This window comes from Lutra lutra, chromosome 15 (genome assembly GCF_902655055.1).
Source record: "Lutra lutra chromosome 15, mLutLut1.2, whole genome shotgun sequence".
Classification (NCBI taxonomy): Eukaryota; Metazoa; Chordata; class Mammalia; order Carnivora; family Mustelidae; genus Lutra; species Lutra lutra.
Genome location: NC_062292.1, coordinates 48,669,455 through 48,684,607, shown reverse-complemented (window position 1 = coordinate 48,684,607; position 15,153 = coordinate 48,669,455). Strand labels below are relative to the sequence as shown.

Sequence of the window (15,153 nt, the reverse complement as noted above, 5' to 3'; positions counted from 1 at the left end):
TGCCTTCAGCTGAGGTCATGATCCCATGTTTCTGGGATCGAGCTCTGCATCGGGCTCCCTGCTCAGCGGAGAGCCTGCTTCTCCTTCTGTCTTTGCCTATTTATACTCTCTGTGTCAAATAAATAAAACCTTTTAAAAAAAAATGTAAAATATGTCTTGAAAATAGTATTTATGTAAAACACTTAATACAATGCCCAGATGTAGTTGGCATTCCGATAAGTGTTATATCTGCTTCATAAAGGCTGGTTAATTTGCCTGCTAATTAAAAATAAATAAATAAAATTCTTCTCTATAGTTCCTTCTTAAAATAGACTTTGCTTTCTTACTCTAGTAAAGAGAAGTTAATTTGATAAGCCTTTGACCAGTGTGCAAATCTTTTTATTTAGGAAATACTTGGAACCCCAAAAGAAAGGCTTAAAGAGTATGTTAGTAATATTGATACCATGATTATACTGATTCATGTGCCCTTAATCTTTTATATTTCTGCCTGTGTCACTTCAATAGGTATGGAAGGCTTTGTTACAAGAAATGCCTCTTACTGCATTACTAAGGAATCTAGGAAAGATGACGGCTAATTCAGTGCTTGAACCAGGAAATTCAGAAGTAGCTTTAGTATGTGAAAAACTGTGTAATGAAAAACTGTTAAAAAAGGTAAGCACTGGGGCACCAAGGTAGCTCAGTTGATTGAGCGTCTGCCTTTGGCTCAGGTCATGATCCAGGGGTCCTCAGATTCCCCTGCTCAGAGGGAAGCCTGCTTCTCCCTTCCCTCTGCCCCTACCCCCTGCTGTTAAACACACACACACACACACACACACACACACGCTCCCTCTCTCCAAATAAATAAATAAAATATTAAGAAAAGAAAAGAAAAAAGTGGGGCACCTGGGTGGCTCAGTGGGTTAAAGCCTCTGCCTTCGGCTCAGGTCATGATCTCAGGGTCCTGGGATCGAGCCCCGCATCGGGCTCTCTGCTTAGCGGGGAGCCTGCTTCCTCCTCTCTCCGCCTGCCTCTCTGCCTACTTGTGATCTGTCTCTGTCAAATAAATAAATAAAATCTTTAAAAAAAAAAAAAAAAAAAGAAAAGAAAAGAAAAAAGTGGGGCACCTGGGTGGCTCAGTGGGTTAAAGCCTCTGCCTTCGGCTCAGGTCATGATCTCAGGGTCCTGGGATCGAGCCCCGCATCGGGCTCTCTGCTTAACGGGGAGCCTGCTTCCTCCTCTCTCCGCCTGCCTCTCTGGCTACTTGTGATCTGTCTCTGTCAAATAAATAAATAAAATCTTTAAAAAAAAATAAATAAATAAAAATAAAAAATAAAAAGTAAACATTACCTTTGTTAGCTACTACTAATTGAAAAATTCAACTTCTAAATTTTGGAAACATAGCCAGTGCAGTTTCAGATGTTCTGACACTTTTATCATACCAGATTTTATTTAACTCTGAAATCTAAGATAGTAAGTCCTCGTTTTTGTTTTTTCTTATGAAATATATTTATTGGCTACAGTAACAAAACCTAAGACACATAATGACTATCTTTCATTTGAATTTTGCATTTACTTTCTGTCTCTGTCTTGTTTCTAGGCTCGTATACATCCATTTCATGTTTTAATTGCATCAGAAACTTATAAAACAGGTCATGGACTCAGAGGAAAACTAAAGTGGCGCCCTGATGAGGAAATTTTGAAAGCTCTAGATGCCGCTTTTTACAAAACATTTAAGGTAATGGTTTGATTTCTGATTTATAACAAATGATCCAGTTGGGACTTGATATATTTTATAAAGACCCATTTTATTTTATTTTTTTTTAAAAGATTTTATTTATTATTTGACAGAGAGAGATCACAAGTAGACGGAGAGGCAGGCAGAGAGGGGGGGGGGAAGCAGGCTCCCTGCTGAGCAGAGAGCCCGATGCGGGACTCGATCCCAGGACCCTGAGATCATGACCTGAGCCAAAGGCAGCTGCTTAACCCACTGAGCCACCCAGGCGCCCCTAAAAACCCATTTTAAAGATGATACTAATAGGTTAACCATTTTTATTAGATATTCATTTATTTTTCCACAGTTTGTGTAAATGTGGATATATAATTAACATTATAAGTTTATGAATAAAGATTTTCTCCTTACCTTTGGACAGTATCCAATCATCTTATAAAATGATTTTGTTAAGTTTTAAAATACCAAATTTAAGATTTTTTTATTCCTGTAGAGTCCTTTGACTTGGTCGCCTGTCATTCTGTTAATGAACAGTGGATCTCTGTCTTGGTGGGAAGTGAAATTTTTTTTTTTTTTTAAGACTAAAAATCCTACATCAGAGTTATAAGTTAAAGTTCTTGATTTAAAGATTTTTTTTTTTTTAAGATTTTTTTATTTATTTATTTGACAGAGAGAAATCACAAGTAGGCAGAGAGGCAGGCAGAGAGAGAGGAGGAAGCAGGCTCCCTGCCGAGCAGAAAGCCCGATGCGGGGCTCGAACCCAGGACCAGGATCATGACCTGAGCCGAAGGCAGCGGCTTAACCCACTGAGCCACCCAGGCGCCCCAAAGTTCTTGATTTTAAAATTTTCTTCTTACTCCGCAAAATAGTAGTAACTAAATTCATCAAATGAAAGGGATTATACAAATGAGATTTATCTTCAGTATACAAAAATCAATCAATGTAATACATCACGTTAATAGAATGAAAGGACAGTTACACAATCTCAATGCAGAAAAAGTATTTAATAAAATTCAGTACCGTATTATGATTTAAAAAAAAGAAAAACAGTAAACTAGGAGTAAAAATGAACTTCCTCAGCATGATAAAGGCCATATATAAAAAACCCACAGCTATCATTATACTCAAAGGTGAAAGACTGAAATCTTTTCCACTGAGATCTAGAACAAGACAAAAATAATAACTTTTCCACTTCAATTCTACAGAGTCCTGGAAGTTATAGCAGTTAGGCAAGAAAAATAAATAAAAGATATCCAGATTGGAAAGGAAGAAAAATTATCTCTGTTCTCAGATGACATGATCTTATAAGGAGAAAAGCCTACAGAATCCACGGAGAGCTTAGAGCCAACAAACAAATTCTACAAAGTTGCAGGATATAAAACTAATAGGCAAAAATCATTAGTATTTCTCTACACTAGCAATGAACAATCCAAAGGCCTTAGCCTTTGTTTAGCCTTAAGAAAAATTTTCCACTTACATTAATATAAAAAAAAAATAATAAGACTTAGGAATAAACTGTGAAGGTGTACAAGATTCATAAACTAGAAGCTATAAAAAACATTGCTGCAAGAAGTATAAGACTTAAATGGATGGGAAACATAGGAAGACATGTTAAGATGACAGTACTACCCAAAGCAATCTACACATTAAGTGCAGTGCCTATGGCATGTTTTGCAGAAATAGAAAAACCTACTGTAAAATTTATGTGGACTTTCAAGAGACACCCCCCCGCCCCCACACACACACCCCCGCCACCGCTGCCCAATAACATAGCGAATCTTGAAAAAGAGAACAAGGTTGGCAGATTCACACTTCCAAACTTAGTACAAAGGTACGGTAATCACAACCATGTGGTACTGGCATAAAAGCAAATACATAAACCAATGGAGTAGAATGTAGAGGCTAGAAATGAACTCTCACATGTGTGATCAATTGATTTTTTGACAAAAGTGTCAAAACTGTCCAATGCAGGAAAAGTTAGTCTTCAAAAAAATGGTGCTAGGGAAACTGGATAACCACATGCAAAAGAACAAAGTTGCCCCTTTAAATTACACCACATACGAAAATTAAAGTGGAGGGGTGCCTGGGTGGCTCAGTGGGTTAAAGCCTCTGCCTTCAGCTCAGGTCATGATCCCACGGTCCTGGGATCAAGCCCCGCATTGGGATCTCTGCTCTGCAGGGAGCCTGCTTCCCCCTCTCTCTGTCTCCACTACCTGCTTGTGATCTCTGTCTCTCTCTGTCAAATAAATAAATAAAATATTTTAAAAAAAAATTAAAGTGGATCAGTGGCCTATATTTAAGAGCTGAAAACTATGAAACTCTTAGAAGAAAACATAGAATAAAAGTTTCATGACATTAGATTTGGCACATATGACACCAGAGCACAGGCAATAAAAGGAAAAGTAAATGAATTGGACTTCATCAAAATTTAATAAACCCTTTGTGCATCAAAGACTCTCATCAAGAGAGTGAAAAGATAACCTATAGAGTAGGAGAAAATATTTGTAGATTATATGTTTGATAACTTTTTAATGTTTAGAATATAAAGAAGTGCTACAATTCCACAATAAAAATTTTAAAAAACCCAATTCAAGAATGGGTAAAGCACTTGAATAAGACATTTCTCCAAAGAAGATAGCCAGATGGCCAATTAGCAGGTGAAAAAATGTTCAACACCATTAATCATCAGGGAAATGCAAATCATTGGTTCTTATCAAAACAGAAATAACAAGGCTTTGGGAGGATAGGAGAAACTGCATCCCTAGTGCATTGCTGATAAGAGTGTAAACTGGTATAGGCCTATGGAAAACAGTTCGGTTGTTCCTCAGAAAGTTAAACATACCATTACCATGCCATCCAGCATTTCCACCACCTATGTATATACCCAAAATAATTGAAAACAGAATCAAATGTACCTATAGGTGAGTGTTTATAAGAACACTCTTCACAATAGCTAAAAGGTAGAAACAACCCAAGTGTTCATCAGATGAATGGATAAACAAAATACAGTATATACATACAGGGGAGTATTCAGCCTTTACAGCCTATTACAAAGAAATGCATTTTGAAACATGCTACAACGTGAACCTTGAAAACATTATGCTAAGTGAAATAAGCCAGATGCTAAAGGACAGATATTATATGATCCCATTTATATGAGGTATCTGGAATGGGCAAATTCATAAAAAAGAAGTAAAACACATAACAAGGGGCTAAAGATGGATAGGAATAGAGAGTTACTAATGGGTACATAGTTTCTGTTTGGGTTGATGAAAAGGTTCTGGAAATGGATAGTGGTGGTTACATACCATTGTAAATGTACTTAATGCCATGGAATTATACCCTTAAAAATGATTTAAAAGCAATTTTATGTTATTTATATTTTACCACAAAAAACTTTGCTAAAAATTCTCAGCTTACTTTCTGAGGAATGATTTCTAAAAAAAAAAAAAAAGCAGGAATATGGTAACTTCTTTAAATAAAATTACTAAGTAGGCTCTTATTTTCTTTTTCCCTCTAGTAAAAGCTTAAGCATTTTCAAGTACTTGTCGATTAGTTGGTAAATCAAAAACCAGGTCTGTTAAGTGAAAGATGAGTAAATACGATTTTTAGAAATCTAATTGTAATTTCTGTGATTGCTTTTAATCATCATTTTGGTTTGTTTTTTGTTTTGTTTTGTTTTGTTTTATTTTTTTTAGACAGTGGAACCAACTGGAAAGCGTTTCTTACTGGCTATTGACGTTAGTACTTCTATGAACCAAAGAGTTTTGGGTAGTGTACTCAATGCTAGCACAGTTGCTGCAACAATGTGCATGGTAAGAACACCTAAGATAATTTTAGAATTTTTGCCACCCTAAAAAACATTTAATGTGGGGCAAAACTATAAAGTTAGATATGATCAAGGATTATGTTTTCACCTGTTTTTGTCATTTTGCTATATAAGGAGAGTTTTAAGCCTGGGTAGCTCTGTTAAGTATTCAACTCCTGATTTTGGCTCAGGTCACTATCTCAGGGTTAAGAGATTGAGACTGCCTTGGGGTCCGCACTGGGCATAGAGCCTGCTTAAGATTGTCTCTTTCCCTCTGTCCTTCCCCACTCATGTGCATGCTCTTTCTCTCTCTCACAAAAAAGAAAGAGGGGCGCCTGGGTGGCTCAGTGGGTTAAAGCCTCTGCCTTCGGCTTGGGTCGTGGTCCCAGGGTCTTGGGATCAAGCCCCGAGTTGGGCTCTCTGCTCGGCAGGGAGCCTGCTTCCTCCTCTCTCTCTGCCTGCTTCTCTGCCTACTTGTGATCTCCCTCTGTCAAATAAATAAATAAAATCTTTAAAAAAAAAAAAAAAGGAAAGAAAAAGCAAAGTTTTAAGTATATTGTAAGTATATTTATAAAGCATGTCTAAAGAATAACAGAAATTTTTAATTTTACCGAGTATTAAATACTAATGTATTATTGAGAAAGTAGATAATGCTTTGAGAACTTATTAATAAATACAGAAGTTAAAAGATCAGGAACTAATAATAATAGTAAGACTTTGGTTCTAGCCTGACTGTCACTTCTCTTCTGTGACTTTATTCTATATTTAATAAAATGAGAAGCACATATGCACATATTACGAGAACCAGTTGCTTTGTAATAGTTTTCGAAAGTACTTTGAAAGCTATACTGTTACTATGTAGTACCAAAACAAAAAAGTTTAGAAATAAAATAAATATCTTTTAAAGATTTTATTTATTTGAGAGAGAGAAAGAGCATGCGAGTAGGAGGGAGAGGGAGTGGGAGAAGCAGACTTCCCACTGAGCAGGGAGCCCGATCAGGGCTCCAACCCAGGATCCCCAGATCATGACCTGAGCCAAAGGCAGATGCTTAACTGAGCCACCAGGCACTCCCAAATTAAATATCTTCTAAAGATGAAGTTTTATGAACTTCAAGATACTGTATTTATTTCACCCATATGCTGAAAATTACCACTTGAACTTTTCAGGTTGTCACACGAACAGAAAAAGAGTGTTATGTAGTTGCTTTTTCAGATGAAATGGTACCATGTCCAGTGACTACGGATATGACATTACAACAGGTTTTAATGACCATGAATCAGGTAAGGAACTGTTTAAGTTTACTTAACGTGTTGTATAATAATCTTATATTGATGTTATGTCTGATATTAATGTTTATGAGAATAGTTTTATCTCAATTTTCCCATAAGCACAAAATAATAAATATATATACATGCTTTGAGAAGGTCTATGTTTTAGCCGTAAGCAAAATGATAATGTAAAAAAAATTTTAAGTATTTAATTATTTCAAACATCTGAGTATGGAAACTAGGACACTTATTATCAGTCATGTTTTTGTTCTGAGTTAGATCCCAGCAGGTGGAACTGATTGCTCTCTTCCAATGATCTGGGCTCAAAAGACAAACACAGCTGCTGATGTCTTCATTGTCTTCACTGATAATGAGACTTTTGCTGGAAGTGTCCATCCTGCTGTTGCTCTTAGAGAGTATCGAAAGGTAAAATTCTAATATTATTTCTCACCCCAAGTAACACTCCGAACTCAAATATTCACTATATTTTTCCAAAAAATACTAAAGATAGTTCTGTACCTTTGTATAGGGATACAAAGCCAGTTCAACACTACTTGAAATAAGAAATATTGGCTATCCATATATAATTTATTTCAGCTAGTCCCAAATTCTATACATTACTAAAATATCCTCTGCAAACTGTTTTTGGCAATAATAAAAATATTTTACCTTAGCTATACATTTCTAATAATTCATTGAATTATGTATTGAAAAATTAAAGTATCATTTATGGATTTTGTTAAAGGACTACATAAAATTAAAGCAAAGGTATCATCTGTGTTTTAAGTTTCATGGCTACTTCTGTGTTCTAATCAGTGCTCTCCAATTGAGCTCTCAAATCATGGAAATGTTCTTTAGCTACAGTACCCAGTGTGGTAACCACTAGTCATATATGGCTGTCAAGCACTTGAATTGTGGCTGGTGTGATGAGAAGAACTAGAACTTGATGAGGAGTGCTATTTCTCAAATTGGGGTTTTCCTATCTGCAGCCTTAGCCTGGGGCCTTGCTAGAAATGCAAATTCCTAGACCCCATGGGAGACCTGCTGACTCAGAAACTGGAGAGTGGGATTGTGTTTTAACAAACCCTCCTGGGGATTCTAATCTATGTTTAAGTTTGAGAGAAAGGGAGAGAATAGAATTTGTAGTCAAGACAGGCTGAGTTCTGAGTCTTGGGTCTTTCCCTTTTACTAACTGCAGACCTAAGCAAATTATTTAACTGATGTATGTCATAGTATTTATTTTTTTTATTTTTTTATTTTTTTTTAAGATTTTATTTATTTATTTGACAGATAGAGATCACAGGTAGGCAGAGAGGCAGGCAGAGAGAGAGAGGAGGAAGCAGGCTCCCTGCTGAGCAGAGAGCCTGATGTGGGGCTCCATCCCAGGACCCTGGGACCATGACCTAAGCCGAAGACAGAGCCACTGAGCCACCCAGGTGCCCCGTATGTCGTAGTATTTAATAGCACTACTTACCTTTTAGAGTTATTATAACAGTTACATTAGATAAATTAAAGAGTTCATTATGGTATCTGACATATTGTATACTCAATGATTATTGGTTTTTCTCCAAAATTCAGTTATTTTAACCTTAAATCATAGCTGTAAAACAAGTTCTGACATGTGACATGCATATATCATATATAACAAAACCATAGACCAAAAGTTGAGAATTGCAGGGAAATACTTCTTTATATATACCCACTCACACTGCCCCAGTGTTTGATATATTGGTAAAAATATCTGATGTCCCCAAATGTCCTGACAGGTTTCATAAGTTGAAAGCCTCTTGGCTGCCTAAGAATGCACTCTATGGCCCATAAACAGAGAAGGGGGAATTTCAGGCAGGCTGTTAACACAATTTTACTTTCTGTTCTAAAGATCAGAGTCTGACCTTGAAAGATTAACAGATTTTATGGAGAGAAGAAAAAAATTGACTTCAGAATGAAAAATTGTGATAGCCTTGGAAGTGTTTTAATTTTGGAGGTTATTTGCTTTTGCTTTACATAAATTTTTTAAATATGTATTTGATCTTTTCCTACAGAAAATGGACATTCCAGCTAAATTGATTGTTTGTGGAATGACATCAAATGGTTTTACCATTGCAGACCCAGATGATAGAGGCATGTTGGATATGTGTGGCTTTGATACTGGAGCCTTAGATGTAATTCGGAATTTCACATTAGACGTGATTTAACCATAAGCACCAGCAGGGTATCAGAGGTCCGTTGCCATCAGTGATCGTGCTAAAAATATGTAGCTACTTCCCAGCTAATCTTAATCCAATGAAAGATGATGATAGTATAGTATGTACATAATGGAAAATGTTTACCTTGCCAAAAAAGAAAAGAAAAAAAAAAAAAAGAGTCCAAAGTTCTGTCTACTAAACTAGCTCTTGGGAAATAGCTTCAGAATACAGTATAGCTCCCTCTTTCTAACAGAGAACTCCTTGTTGATAGACACTATAAAATAACCAGTTTTGCTATGGTGAATAATCTCATTTGTACTTAAGAGAAGTGAGAGCCAAAAGTAAGTAGTTCTATGTCATGTAACTTGTTTGAAAAGTGCTTGAAGTTTTCTTAACTGCATTGGGAAAGGACAGCTGTGACAATGTCCAAATACTCTGAAATGCACTGGACCATGTAACTGTGATGGAATATCAAATTCATCTGTAAATTTTTATACCAAGGGGTTTTTAAAAAAATTGATTAAATTATGAACACATTTTTACAAATTCCTTGGAGTTTTCTAAGATGACATAAATAGCAGCTTTCTTACTCAATGAAAAAGATACTTTAAATCTGATATTTTATTTATACTTGTAGGATTGTTACATTAACCAGAAAAAAAAGTGGAAAACCCCTGAGAAAAGAAACTAAAGTTTGTGTCAGCTGAGGAAGTCTGTTTGGTTTGCTTTTTGTTTGTTTTGGTGCATTTTATTGCTGTGAGTGGGGGCATGACTTGACAGTTTGTGCTGAAATACAACAACATAGCCATGTGTAGCCACACTTTTTCTTTTTTTTCACAGTCTTAACAAACGTAAACAACAAACTGTTTTAAGCATTTAACTCCCCCACTCATAAATATGAAAAGTATGATACCAGATTAGCTTTTTCCTTACTTTAAATATTCTAATTACCTTTAACTATTTTTTTAGTCAGTTGTAAATGGGTTTTAGATATTTCCTAATTGTAAACATGTCAGTGACATATCTCTGTCCATTATTCATTTGTGGCAAGACATTCTTTTTTGATATTTTAAAAAATAATAATGCAAGCTAGGTCTTTCACATTTGAAAGGCAACTTTTGAGTAACATTACCACTAACCAGTTTGTAAGAACATTTTTTTTTCTATTTTACTTGTTGTGTATATTAAACTTCCTTTTCATTACACTAAAGTTCATTATTTTCTTGAGCAAATGTCCTTCTTTCTGGGGAGGTTTAATATATTGAAATCCCAATATTTTTGCTCATAATTATATTATGCTTGTTTAACATAACATAAAATTTCAATTTTTTTGTATTCTTTTCCTAATAATTAATGATTTACTGAAGGATTTATAAAGCCCTTCTCATTGTCATATGAAAAGTCAAACTAGTAAATGTAAATTATAACCTTCTGTGTGGTTAGGAATCAGAGGTTTTGTTTTGAGGGCAAAAGAGGACTTGAATAGCGTTCGAATTTGTGAAGATATTTTCTGTTTCATAAGAAATTTGGGCTCTGGAAGTGACAAGAAAATGCCGCTTTCAAACTCATTAACAACGCTGGCTCTGCTATGAGCCATTCCTTCAAGGCAACTAGTAGCAATTTGTAAATGTTATGATATTTACCTGAGATTTTTTTGTCAACAAGGTAGTATGTGTACACCACCACCCTTGTACATTGCTTCTGATATCATTCTGTTTTTTGGCCCTCTGTCAAGCATTGGATGTAAGGTATTAGCTACTTTTGATAACATTAAAATATGTTTGGGTTGAATTTAAAGTTTAAAGAGCCTAGTAAAATCGCGTAATAGTTTTTTGAAGTTTCTAAGTAAACCCAAGATCTTAAAAATTATAACATGATCTAACTTTTTATTCCTAATAGAAATGTTAACTGGAATATAGCATAAAAGTATATTTCCTTCAGTTACATACTTCTCCTATAGTGCTTTTAGATGTTCACAAGCCAACCCATACATAAGAGAAGTAAGATTAGATGTGACCGTTTTGAAGATTTACATACATCTAATTAAATGGATTAGGGTAAGATTTAAGAAAGAAAAAAATCTGAAATTTAAAAGGTGATTTTTAATGTAGGTTAGGGACCCAAGGTCTAAAAGAGTATGGCTTTGGAGTACTGGATCTACCAGTCTTGGGCTCTTCATTCCCATTCCAGAATTCATCTCCCCACAGAATGGGAAGACATGGACTCACAAGAGTAGGTGGTGAAATAAAATTATTCAAAACTTTTATCTTTTTAGGTATTAGGAAATAATGTATCTACATGATTGCTTTAGGAGTAGCAAAACAAATTTGTGAACATGTATGCTTTTGTGGTTCATAGTAATCCTCAATTACAATTAATATCTTAACAACCTGTGTTGCTATAATAATATAGCCCTATAGAGAAAATTTTAAAAACTTTACCTCATTATGTTGAAGTGATAAAGAAGTTTTATTTTCTGAATTACTTTTAGGATTATTACTACATTAATATTTAGGGAGATATTGCTTTAAAAACAATTCTAAGAAAAATAAACTTTATTTCCTAGAAAATATGTAAATATTTTCAGGATATAGTTATAATTAGTGAAACAAAGCTAATCTTACACTCTTCCTTATTTGTTGAAACTTCTTGAAAATGCAATTTATTAACAGTTAACATATTATTTAGTTTAGTCACTGTTTTATGGAAACATTAGTGAGGAAAATACTAGTAAATGGAATTTAGTATTACCCCTCTGGAACCTCTTGCTTTATCTTACTTTGGGGGATTGTAGACAACCAGTTTTAACCTTTAATTTTATCATCTTTGAAATGTAACCTATCTTGATGCTGGGATCTTAGAAGAATCAATGATTTAATATCTGTATAAGTTTAAATTAGGAGGAGGGCTTGCAATACAAATTAGAATTTTTTTAATTAGAAACATTGACGATACATGTTTCAAATGATAAAATGTTTTCAAATAACCATTCAGTAGGCTCAGTAATTCATTAAAACATTCCTATTCTGAGTGGGAAAGTATGGAAGAAAAATGTTTACAGTGAAGGGGTGAGTATTTTTGACTAAAGTCACTATTGTCTGATCAAGAGAAAGTGACACATTCCAAGTTTTAACATCTATTTGGATATACCTAGAAAAACTTATACTTATCTAAATAAAGAAACACTATTAATAAGCACTTGATTAACCTTTTAAATAACAGGTAAATCTACAAATGATTATCATTGTATCAGAATTTGCCCTCATTTTTGGAGATTTTGCAAAAAAAGATATAAAATTATTTTGGAAATTTAAGGCAAAATTCCTGAATAAATTGGAGGATCTGAGCGTTAAGTGAAAAAAATTTTAAAAACACATCTAAACAATAATTAAAAAGAAATCATTGTGATCACTTATTGGACTTACCCTAATTTAACCTAAAGATTATATACCCACAGATAAAAATTTCTTAAAAAGTGGTGCCCTTAGAGTAAGTTATCAAAAAGGAAAAATTCTAGACTTAAACATGCCATAGGTTTGGGGTGATTTGTTAAGGCAATATCCCCTCTAGAGAAATATTCTATAGCCTCAATATAAACATGCACAGGGAAGAATTAGGAAAAAAGCTATGAATTTAGTTATATATACTGTACAGATTTTATTTAGCATTTCCCTATTATTTGCTTCCTAATCTTCCTTGTTGGAAGGTTATACCTCATTTTTTTGTCTTGTTTCTAACCTTACCTCAGTAATAAAATGAATGGCAGGAAAATCACCCATATTCAAAGTTGGGATGAATCTCTTTGCAGATTTCAGATCATATTTTTCAAATTAATAATGGGCAGATCTCTTCCAACAATAATTGGATTAATTTTTCTCCCCAAATCAAATTATATTATATACCTTTTGCATTAAATGGTTGCAAAAATTTTATGGCCTTTAAGTAAGTTTATTCAGCCTTTGTTTGCAATTCTAGACCTACTTTGCTCTTAGAAAAATAATTAACTGAATACTCAAAAAATAGCATATCTCATGTTCATATTTCCATATAAAAACCACTTTCAAATCTTTCATCTACTAAGTACTTAACTGAGCTTATATATACATCATTTGTGGTGTACAAGAGCCTGTCAATAACTTGTATTCACATTTAACATTTTTTAATTGGTAAGCTTTTTGCTTTTGAAAAATTATGAAGTTAATTTAAAAATTCTATGGCAATATTTTTTCATGTAGAAATCTAATATAGATAGTTAAGCATATGTTTGAATAAAGTTATAATAAATAACACATTTTCCTAAACTGTGACAGTTTCAAATTATATTGGAAATTGGTAGAAATATAAACTAGAGAAGTTGCATTGCGAAATTCTATTACTGAAACTAAGGTGATTATTTTCAATGATTATAAATCACATAAATACAATGAAAATACATAAAAGCTGTTTCTGAGCCTACAGAGATTTTTCCCTTTGCTTTTTAATTTAGCACCACCATGTGTCATATTAATTTTATGAACACAAGTGATACTAAATTTTAAAATATATTTAGACTTCTGTACTTTTAGAAGTTATCAGAAAACTGAACAAAAGAACTAGTAAGTTAGCTATATTTCTGCTGGTTTCACTTAATGAACACTTGGATTGTTAAGAGTAGTAAATAAGGTAAAGCCTTGCTATTTTATGTATCCTTACCACATAAACTTGATAGAATATTGGAACTTTTGTTTAAATACTAGTTTTTATTTGCAGTGTAAACTTTAGAATCCATATACACCCAAATAAAGTTTAAATTATTAAACGACTCATGAATTGTAATCAGATGTGTTTGTTGCACTATTATTTTAAACATGGACTATATATAATGTGGTATGAGTAGATGACATTTTTGTAATGCATTTGAGTTATATTTTCTTCCTTTATTGCCACCTTCTGATAATGAAGAAATTCTCCAGAGGGATGAGATACATGAAATCATCTTTTTTTAAAAGTTCATTAGGGGAGAGGTGTTACAGTACTAAACTGTCCATTTGTTTTATATAAAGGCTTTGATATCTGTAATTTACCACTTACTGAATACTTAAATTACACAGAATAATGCCTGCATAGAATAAAATTTAAGTATGCAAGAGCCTTAAAGTGAAAAAAATGAATCTTCTGACTGCCTTAAAATATGACTAGCTCTCCACAGGCATACTAGTTACTTTCCATAGGGTCTTGTTCATTAAGTAATGCCTTAATAGTGTTAGTGTTTCTGAAGTACAGAACTCAAAGGGTCTTACAGAGCTTTCATTTTTACATAATGGAAATTTAACTGTTAAGTTTTAAAACCTGATAGTACATTAGTAGTTTACCTATTAATAGGATAATCTGGGTACACTGATAACATTCTACATATATGACTGTTACCATGAGTAATATTTTGTGGTTGTTTAAGGTTTTTTTATTGTTTGGTATAACAAATTATCCAAGAAGCTGGACTTTGTGTAACATAATCTCCAAGGACCAAGCTGCATATTTAAATACTATGAATGAAAAACAAGAGTTGTACAGTTTCAAAAACGTTACTTTTTTGAGGGAATTTTTCAAGACAAAAAGCAAATACTTTGTTTCAAGCCTATAGGCAAATTCACTGAAAGATGTGAATATAGTTGTAAAACACTGCAGTTTCAATAAAAAGTATCCAGGCCAGTCATTTGTTTAATTACATTCACATTTTTATATTCACTTTGCCTTTCAAAGCAGGAATATTTTATAAAATTGAAAAAACTTAAAATTGTCAAGCTGGTGCTTAAGGATACAGAGTTTGATTTATACAAGTTTCATTTCAAAGGAAGGGACCCTAAAAAGAGGGGTGTGGGGGGTTTCTTAGGTCTGTTGATAAACTTATTGATGCGTTGTTGAGTCTTCCATATTTTCTGTAAATAATATACCTATACCTTACAATGTAATTTTGCTGTTTTCTGATAGAAAATTGATGAAATACTAACGTATTAAATTTATTTCATGATAAAAGTTTTCACCGATACTGTGAAATCTTTCCTTTTCTCGCCTTGAAAAATACCATACTGAGTACATCATTGTAGACATGGAGTAAGTGCAGATGCACATTACGGAAACTGCTTCTGGTCAGTTGTATTATGTAGAAACCAATAGATAGACCAAATAAACTCTATGCACATCAA

The 15,153-nt window shown here is 33.7% G+C and overlaps 1 protein-coding gene across 1 annotated transcript in view; it reads left to right on the top strand.

Annotated features, from left to right (window-relative positions):
• RO60 (Ro60, Y RNA binding protein) overlaps window positions 1–15,153 on the top strand; it is a 30,221-nt gene extending 15,068 nt beyond the window's left edge. Inside the window, exons 4-9 of the mRNA XM_047704284.1 lie at window positions 505–651; window positions 1,577–1,714; window positions 5,407–5,523; window positions 6,684–6,797; window positions 7,065–7,211; window positions 8,828–15,153. Coding sequence (XP_047560240.1) covers window positions 505–651; window positions 1,577–1,714; window positions 5,407–5,523; window positions 6,684–6,797; window positions 7,065–7,211; window positions 8,828–8,980 — 816 coding nt within the window. The 3' untranslated portion in view covers window positions 8,981–15,153. The remainder of the gene's footprint in view (window positions 1–504; window positions 652–1,576; window positions 1,715–5,406; window positions 5,524–6,683; window positions 6,798–7,064; window positions 7,212–8,827) is intronic.